Here is a 9,449-nt window from a genome sequence, read left to right as displayed (position 1 = left end):
AGTTAGGAGCACTGCGATCACAGAAGACCCCTGTAGCTGGTTTGTAGTCGAGTCCAGGAATTGAGCGTGAGTTGTTGGGCTTTGACACTCCGCTTTCCCTGCCGAGCTGTCTCCTCAGCCCGAGACCGTCTGTTACATGATACGATTTCCTCTTCTTCAGCCACTTTCTTTTAAAAATTGTGTTTATGTGGTATACGTAAAATGGACATTTTGTCTGCATGGATGTCTGCCTGTCTGCAGGTGCGCACGCGTGTGACACATGCCTGTGTGCAGATGTGTGGGGGGGGGACATGTTTTTATGTACATGTGTGACACATGCCTGTGTGCAGATGTGGGGGGGGACATGTTCTTATGTACATGTGTGACATGCCTGTGTGCAGATGTAGATCCACGTGTAAGCGTAACGTGCTTATGCAGGTGCACAGGTGTGTGATGCATGCCTGTAGCAGATGTGTGTGTGGGGGGAACATATGCCGTCATGCATCTCCACGTGTGTGTGATGTGTGCTTGTGAGTACATGTGGGAACACATGAGTCCATGTGTGTGAGATCTGTCCCTGCTGCTTGTTGAATCCCTTCGTGTCATGACCCCCAGCCAGAAGTGTGTCAGGGTCGCCAGTCCGCCTCCTTGAGACCCAGGAGCGTGGGCTTTACCTCACTTGAGGGAAGTGTGGAGGGACCCGAGAGCCTGTGCTGCCAGGGAGATGCCACGCTGCGGGTCCCAGCTCCCCCTGGCAGCCACCATAATGGCTTTTTGTTCAGCTATAGATTGTCTTGAGCGTGCATGGCTCCTCTAGTGGCATTACACATATTCCCACGACTCTTTTGTTTCCAGGGTGGGACTGAGCCCAGGGCCTCATGTGGCAGCGGCTCTAGTGCTAAGTCCCAGTCCTTTTAAGAGGCAGGGGGATCATGAGTCTGCCTGAGGTGCCCAGGCTGCCCTTGAGCTTGTAATCCTCTTGCCTAAGCCTCCTGAGTCACTGGCATGTCAGGTGAGTGCCCAGTCCTGCGATGCCCCCCAAGCTCCTGACCCACATGGAGACTGTTCTTTCTCCACGAGGCATGATGCTGGCATGTATCTGGTTTTCTTGGGGGGGGAGAGGGGGACTTCCATTCGTGTTTGTGTTTGAGGCATTCCTGTCAGGAGTGGAGGTTGATAGAGCGAGAGCTTTGCAAACGCTAGGGGACTTGGCATTTCGGTCACAGCACAGTTTTGTAAAAATCTGTGGCGTTTCAGGTTTTTAGATGACTAAATTCCCTAACCATGCTCGGTTGCCGCCACCCTGTTTTTGCTTTTGAATCAGATTTTACATAAGCAGTACTCGTGGAGTTTTTTGTTTTGTTTTCTGGAGCACTGGGGACTGAACTCAAAACCATGAGGCATAGCTGTTTGTGGAACCGCATCTTCGGTGAGGAAGCCAGGCCCCAAAGGGGACGGCTGTGGGCAGAGAGGCTGCACCCCTGGTTGCCGTGAGGCCCCGTGCTGTCACCTGGGGCCACATTGCTCAAGCACAGAGAGAGACAGGTTAAATAAAAAACACGGTGGTTTTAATAAATAGTTCCATGTTTTAGTGTGAGCCCCACCCTGTCCTGTGCACGACAGGTCCCAGCAGGCCAGGAGGACATGTGGAGCCAGGGTCCTGAGGCTGTGTGGTCCTTCAAATCTTGCCTCTTGGAGTAGACAGTGCTGAAAGACTGGAGAAGAGGCCACAGGCCCCCAAGGACACAGGTTGCTCAGGGCTGTGACACAGCGGTCCCTTTACACGGCCTCTGGGAGCATCTGGGTGGTCCTGGCTCCAGAGCAGAACTTTTCACACAGCTTGAGCAGCTCTGACAGAACGAAGACGGATGAGGCCAGGCCAGTCAACAGCAGCAGGTCTGTGGGAAGAGAGGCCCAGACAGCAGTGCCCACCTGCAGGGCACCCACCACGTCCTGCAGCGCCTCCCTCGGTGCTCTTTGATAGACTTGCGGTGGCGGGGAAGGAGCTTGCCACCCTTGAAGAAACCAGGGTCCTTCTGTGACACTAGATGCAAATCACGGTGGCTTTGGAAGCTGGCTTTCTTCCCCACCACGGAAAAGGCCACTTACAAACTTGCTCATTGGTTCCCTGTCTCTCAGAGGTGGGTCTCAGGTGAGCCCGGGGTTCCCTGTCTTTCAGGTTATGTAGCCCTGATCCTCCTGCCTGCATCTCTCCAGCGCCAGTTGAGATTACAGGCATGCTTAGGTCATGCTGAGGGTTGCTCAGAGCCCCAGGCCCAGCCCAAGGGTTTCTTTGTGTGAGTGCTTTCGTGAATGTGCAGGTATTGATATCGGGGTCTCTGCCCTCCACCTTCTGCGACAGTGTCTCTCACTCACTGAACCTGTAGCTCACCATTTTGAGGCTGGCTGGCCATGGAGGCCCGGAACTTCCCCCATTCCTGCCGTGTGGCCTCTGGGGCTCAAACCTGGGTCCTCATGCTGACCTGTCTCCCCAGCTCCTGAGTTCCTTTTTTCCATTTCATTCCCAGGCCACTCACTGGGCTCCCACGGGGACATGGGTTTTAGGTCACAGGGAGGGGTGTCCATCTGGCCTGCTCCAAGGTCTGAAGTGCCCTATCTGCGTATGTTCACACCCACACGGCCGCTTTGGGCCTGTAGTGAGCTGTGCTGGATCTGGAAGCTGACCCTCCGTCCTCCTGGATGGAGGTGGTCAGTGACCAACTTGGGACAGAAGGAAAGGTAGGGGACCTGCAGCTGCTGCTGTTGGGCTACTTGTCCTACAGGCCTAGGGACTGGTTGCTCCCTGTCCCCACTTCTGTTTGGCGGGGGGAGAGTCCTGCGCTCCAGAGCAGGGCACACAAACGGTAGCCTCTGGGCATCCCTGACTGCTAAATTATGTCCTTTTCAGCAAGAACTGCTGGGTGACCAGCTCTCTCATGAGAGAGCTGTCAAGGCCACACCAGCCCCAGTCAAGCCCCAGACTGTGTGTGACCTGAGGCAGAGGACTCCGCCACCCAGGCCTAGCCCGGGGTCCCACTCTCAGCAGAGGGGCTTCTTTTTGGGCTTCCTGTGTGTTCCTCGTGTCTGTGTGTCAGCTTTCTACCCTATGTGCCACAGAGCAGATGCCTGTGGACGAGCCTGTCTTTTGAGGACGGCCACCTCCCGCGCTCTGGCCCGTCTCAGGTGACCGCTGGTTCTGTTCCCGGCACTCACCGAGCGCTCTCAGGTTTTCTGTCTGGAAGACCTTCTGCAGGGGCGGGGCGTAGATCACAGCCAGCTGCCCGAGGAGGGACCCAAAGACCGAGTACAGGAACATGCGGTTCCGGAAAAAGCCGATCTCAAATATCAGCTTGGTCTGGCAGGGGGGTGGGGTGGGGGGGGAGGCACAAGTGGGCTGCTGCGGGCACACAGCGTGGATTCGGCAGCTGGGCCCCACTGTGCCGTCTGTGTCCCCCCATGATGGCACCTGGGCAGGATGGCAGGCGCCGGACCGGGAGCCACTAGGGGCATGAAGGCTGGTTCCTGCACCCCTCTCCCCAAAACTCTGCCAAGAGTGTAGAGAGGCAGTGGTACAGTGTCCCCAGCCACAGGGGCGTGGCCTGGGGCGGGGTCATCCCTGCTCACCTGAGAGCGGCAGCTCAGGGCATTGAAGAGGTCGAAAAACACGAAGCAGGTAAAGGCCATGGTGGTGGTCCTTGGGGTGCTGGTGCCGTTCTCTGGGATCTGGAATCACAGATGTGCTCATGGCAGAGGAGGAAGGGGGACCCCCTGCCTCAGAGCTGAGGGATACGGTGTGCTGGGGGTGGGGTGGGGTCCCTGGTCAGCCCAGCCCCAAGGGTATATACTAGAAGCTGGCCCTGTGCCATGTTCTGTGCTGGCCCCAGAGAACTCGCACCCTGGGAGGAATGCCAGTTGCCAGCACAGCTGGAAAGTAGCAGAGAAGGGAAAGGCACTTCTCCCGGGGGTCTCAACCCTTCCACAGGGTCGCCTAAGACCATGAGAAAGCACAAGTATTTACAATTCACACAGTAGCAAAATTACAGTTAGGGAGTAGCAATGAAAATAATTGTATGGTTGGGGGTCATCACAGCATGAGGAAGGTTGAGAGTGGATAACTAACTGCCTCTCAGGTCATGCTGCTACACAAACCCACAGACCAGAACCCAGGTCCTATGAGGAGAGTGGGGCAGCTGACAGTTCAGCATGATAAGAGCATCAGTTGCAGTCCAGCTCTGTCTGCCCGGGCTGGCTCATCACTGGGACTGGCCAGAGCCCTGGTGAGATGGATTTGTGGGTGTACGTTTTTAAGACCTTTTTTTTTTTTTTTTGCCTCAGTTTTCCCCTATCTAATGGAATCCTCTCCACCTCAGCTGCCAGGCAGACTTGTTCAGAACCAAGCTCCTCTGGCTATCCCGGAGGACATGTCTAAACACAACGGGGGTCCTCAGCCTACGGGAGGCTCAGATCCCCGCCTAATTCCTCATCTTGGCCATGGACAACCATGCCAGCGATTTCATGGCCCAATGAGACATGAAGATGGACCTGTGCTAAGAGAGCGTCCTATGATAAAATGGCTCTGGTCCCAATGCTTGGCCTATATGCTTCTCCCCACTCACTCTCTGGCCTCTGACAGCACCAAGCTCCTTTGTGTGTGTGACAGAGTCTCTCTCCCCGTTAGAACACCCACGTCTCCAGTGCTCAGTCCTGCACATGCCTCGCTCACCTCCCTCCAGAAGATGAAGAGAGTCCCTCCTATGATGACAGTGGCCGACATGAGGATCTTCAGGATCAGAGCTCTGTTCAGGATGGTGTCCCCGAGGCTCCGTGGAGGCCTCCGAAGGGCATCTCTGTCCACAGGCTCCACCCCCAGGCTGTGGAGAAAAAGGAAAGTGAGGCTTTGAAACGGCCAAAGCCACTTGGAAGCTGTGCCCTGTGGTATACACCTGTCATCCCAGCTTTCGGGAGGCTGAGGCAGGAGGATCTCTGAGTTCAAGGCCAGCCTAGGTTACATAGTGAATCCCCAAGCCAGGCAGAACTACCGAGCGAAAGCCTGCCTCAGAGAACCAAACACTTAAAAAACAGCACTGGTCCAGGCCCACACCTCAGCCTTGCGCTCTGGATTGTTGCCTGGAAGTGAGGCTGTCTTTTCCCCCAGCGACTGCCTCAGAGATAGCCCTGCCTCTCATCTGTCTCCAAGTATCCAGATGTGGAGAGGCCAAGCAGCTAGCCAGGGCCAGCAGTGGGCTCGGGCCTTCCCCATGTCACAGCCCCCCCCCCCCCCCCATGCAGTTCCCACTATCGGAAGGGGTCCTGAGAGCGGCCTGGAGAAATGACAGGAGGTCCCAGATGCACATAGGGTAGAGCCTTGGGTGCTACCCGGCCTGCTGCCTCTCACACAGGAGCCTCCCAGAAGCTGCAGCCCCTCACTGGGCTCGGGGGAAGTCACTGGGCCTCTCCCTCCCTGGAGCACAGCAGATGGTTATGCTTGACACTAATAGTAACATCGCCGCCTTTAGAATGACACCTCCACTAAGGCTGCTGGGCACACAGGTCTCCCGTGCCCTCCCGCCAGCCTGTGCCCTTCCCGTGCACGCCTGTGGCACCGCTGAGTTCCTGAGCATCCAAGTCATGCAAACATCACCGTGGGGGTCAAAGGTGCATGGAGTCCATGGTAACCAGCTACGGTGGGGATGGATCCAATCAGTCAAAACAATGTGACACTTTCCCCTTGAGGGAAAAAGCAGGGCACAGGCCCACGGATGAGGCCACTCCTGTTAAGAGTGCTCAGGGGAGGACTCCCTGCATGTGGGGGGCTGACTTTACGGGGGGACTGAGCCCCGTGCCCCAGGAGTGCGCCATGACCTAGGGAGCACAGGGCTCCAGCCTGCCCTTCCGAAAACTGCTCGCACTTCCGCAGCCTGGAGATCCCTTTCCAAGAAGGGGCGGAAGTGGTCCTGCCTGCAGCCCACTGCCTCACCTCTGCGCTGGCGGCCCATCCATGATGATATTCACCCACAGGATCTGCATGGCGTTGAGGGGGCTGGGCAGGTTGCACACGGTGGACAGGGTGATGAGGCTCAGGGCCGCGATGCTCCTGTGAGACACGGGTGACAGGCAGCCCCTCAACGCATGCGCCAGGCACAGGTGCGGCACCCAGGGACGACGCAGGAGGGTCCACCCCTGCTTACGTGCTCAGCTGGAAGCGGACAAAGTTCTTGATGTTGTAGAAGATGCCCTTGCCTTCCTCCACTGCGCTCCTGAAAGGGAGATGAGTGTGTGTGTGGGCAGAGAGGTCCCGGGGATTGGCTTAGCCACTGTGTGGTCAGGCCCGGTACAGCAGGGCGCTCCCGGGACACACAGGTAGGAAGTGATGTCGGCCCTTCTGTGCAAATCCCGTGTGTGAGCCCTCTCAACTGGAGCTCAGGGCCCCATCTGTGCTCGGGATGTGGAGCCTGCTTGACACAGCAGAATCAAAGAATCCAAACTCCACACTAAAGGGTCAGAGCCATCACCGTCCATCTGTCTTGAGTGTATGTTCCTGTGCAGTTTCTGTGTGTCAGAGCATGTGTGTGGAGCTATAGGAATATGTTGGGTGTCCTGCTCTCTCTCTGACCTATTCCTTTGAGGCAGTGTTTCACAGAGACTGAAGCAAAGCTGGCAGCCAGCAAGTCCCAGGGATCTCCTATTCCTCCCTGCCTCTCACAGTGCCAGAACTACAGGCACGTCTACGGCTATGTCTATGGAACACACACATGAACACACACTCTCTCTCTCTCTAAATCATGCTTGGGAGAGTTTTAATGGCAGAGAAATGTTGCTACAGTGGTGTGTCTGCTGTTAAAAACACTCTTCCAAATGTTCTGGACGCTAAGTATTGTGATTTACTCAAGAGCAAATTCTGAATTAAAGCTGGTTAAAATTAAATCCAGAGGAAGGGAACTTCAGTGCTCCTGTCTCAGCCTCCTGAATTCAGGGATCACAGGTATGTGCCTTTGTTGAGCCTCCAACCATGACTTTCACTTGTGCAAGCGTGCACACGTGTGGAGGCCAGAGAACCTGGTGTCATCCCCAGGAAGGCTGTCAGCCTTCTTGGAGACTAGATCTCTCACTGCTTGGAGCTCACCGGTGAGGTGAGGCCGGCTGGCTGGTTAGTGTCAGACTCAAAGCCCCATGCTTGCCGGCCAAGCACTTCTGCTGGCTGAGCCATCCCCCAGCCCCCAAATATGATTTCTAACATCTGCCTCTGGTTACTGGCCATTCAAGGGGCTCTAGGCCAGCGGTTCTCAACATGTGGGTTGAAATCCCTTTGGTAAACCTCTGTCCCCCAAATATTTACATTATGATTCCTAACAGGAGCACAATTACTTATGAAGTAACAACTGAATAATTGTATGGTTCGGGGGGGGTCACCCCAACACGAGGAACCATTTTAAAGGGTCACAGTATTAGGAAGGTTGAGAACCACTAGGCTAGGTTTTCTTTATATCCCACAGTGATGACGGGATGGCCCCAGGACCCTACCTTGAGAAGCTCCATACATTTGGAGTGGGGGCCCTTGCTACAGTGATGGGCCTGGGATGTCTCCAGGGAGTGCTCTGAACCCCAAGAAAGCCCCCCTCCTATCCACCACAGTCCATCCTGAGGATGCTGGTTATGGCAGCTCACATAATGGTGGAGAAGTCATCATCCACTAGGATCATGTTGGCGGCCTCTTTGCTGACATCCGTCCCTGACTGTCCCATGGCAATCCCGATGTCCGCAGACTTCAGGGCAACCGAGTCGTTCACACCGTCCCCTGTCATGGCCACAATTGCCCCCGACTCCTGCAATGCCTTCGAGAAGAGCAGGTGATGGCGGCCTTCGGCCCTGCAACCCTCTCAGACCCTTCCTGACACCCTGCCTGTACCACGGGGCAGTAGCCACTAGATGCTGGGGTCAGCCCGGCCAGTCACAGTAGCTCTCCTGCTGTGGCCGTGAGGGCGGGCATAGCCCTGACTTATTCAGCTTAGGTTTTCATCTGTAAAGCAGTGTCAGCCACTGTCATGGCCTCTCAGGCTGCCGGGAGACCCCAGTTAGGACAACACATGGGATTTATAAAGGTGCTGTTAGTGAGCAGTAAACTAAGCCATACATCAGGAAAAGACGCTTGAAAGACACTTGTTGCCAATCTTGATAACCTCAGTGTCATTCCCAGGACCCACATGGTCAATAGGAGAGAACTGGTTCCCACAATGCACTGTGTCATTTTTATTTTATCTTAATATATATATATATGTATATGTATATATATATATATATGTAGATGTATGTGTATATATATACACTTTTTTTTTAAAAAAACAGTTTTTCTATGTAGCTCAGGCTGCCCTGGAACTCATGAGCTGTAATCTTCCTGTTTCAGCAGGAGGACTGCTGAGACGGCAGTGTGAGCCACCGTATGTGGTTGGCATTTATTCTTTAGCACTAAAAACTAAATATCCCAGAACCCACTCAAAACACCCCCCAAAGAACAAGCTCCAGCCACCAAAGAGCTCAGTTAATTTCCAGGTACAGATGTGGGGAACGGTCTGAAACTAACAGGTTCTGGTTGATAAAGAGAAACCACGGCAGCGCCATGTGGGCACCTGAATATTCTTTCTTTACATCAGTGATGTAAAGCAGTGATTCTCTGCTGTTTCCAGTGTCTGTGGCCAGTGGTCCCCAGTTTTCCCACAGCCACGTTTTTAGGGCCCACCCATGTTTTAGCTGTGAAGTGCCCATCCCACTAGAGATGGCGTTTCCCAGAATCCTTTGCAGCTGAGCATGTGCTAGCATTCTGGCCTGTAAAGTAGGGATGGGTGCATAGGATGCATGCAGCTGCCTAGAACCTAGAGAAGAAAGCGATGACCAAGGCCAGCTGAGCACCCTGCCTTCTGGACTGTCCCTGTCACTTGGCCAGCTGGGCAGCCTGCCCTCGCCCAGATGGTCCCACCCTGGACAGCCCGTCACTCAGCCCACTTACCTTTATGATCTTAACCTTGTGCTTTGGGCTGGTCCTGAAGAATATGGACACCTGGCATGGAGCCAAAGAGCCATCAGTGGACATGGGAGGTGGAGAATCCCTCCATCGCTGCCCCATCTGCCCCTGGGAGAACCCACCTGCCTCACTCGGGCCGCCAGTGTGCCCTGCTCCATGCTCTCCACCTCCTCTCCAGACATAGCTTTCAGCTTCTCGTTGCACAGGCCGATGGTTCTTCCTTTGAGAGAGTCAGGGCTGAGGGGTGGCTCCAAGGCCTGAACTGTGGTCCTGTCCCACCCAGCAGGCGACACGCCTGACTTTAGTCTGTCTCAGTCACAGTGTCTGACAGGACCGTGGCGAACCTGGATTTACCCATGACGAGGAAGCTGTGGTGAAAACTGGCTTTCCTGAGGCCACACGGCTGGGAGGGGGTATTACTGGCACCTCACATGAGGCCTCTGAGACTCTGGCT

At 55.1% G+C, this 9,449-nt stretch overlaps 1 protein-coding gene across 2 annotated transcripts in view; it reads right to left on the bottom strand.

Moving 5' to 3' along the window:
- Nucleotides 1-1,563: 1,563 nt before the first annotated feature.
- Atp2c2 (ATPase secretory pathway Ca2+ transporting 2) overlaps nt 1,564-9,449 on the bottom strand; it is a 55,194-nt gene continuing 47,308 nt past the window's right edge. The window contains exons 19-27 of one of the 2 annotated variants that reach the window (XM_055621104.1): nt 9,118-9,215; nt 8,981-9,031; nt 7,645-7,811; nt 6,168-6,236; nt 5,957-6,073; nt 4,703-4,850; nt 3,604-3,702; nt 3,193-3,334; nt 1,564-1,877 (exon numbers count right to left, since the gene is read on the bottom strand). In XM_055621104.1, coding sequence (XP_055477079.1) covers nt 1,759-1,877; nt 3,193-3,334; nt 3,604-3,702; nt 4,703-4,850; nt 5,957-6,073; nt 6,168-6,236; nt 7,645-7,811; nt 8,981-9,031; nt 9,118-9,215 — 1,010 coding nt within the window. In that variant the 3' untranslated portion in view covers nt 1,564-1,758. Of the gene's footprint in view, nt 1,878-3,192; nt 3,335-3,603; nt 3,703-4,702; nt 4,851-5,956; nt 6,074-6,167; nt 6,237-7,644; nt 7,812-8,980; nt 9,032-9,117; nt 9,216-9,449 lie in introns of those variants that run through there. The other variant, XM_055621105.1, reaches the window with a different exon arrangement.

The sequence above is a fragment of the Psammomys obesus genome, unplaced genomic scaffold (genome assembly GCF_907164565.1).
Source record: "Psammomys obesus unplaced genomic scaffold, mPsaObe1.curated_primary_1811, whole genome shotgun sequence".
Lineage (NCBI taxonomy): Eukaryota > Metazoa > Chordata > Mammalia > Rodentia > Muridae > Psammomys > Psammomys obesus.
This window is presented reverse-complemented; position numbering and strand designations above follow the sequence as displayed.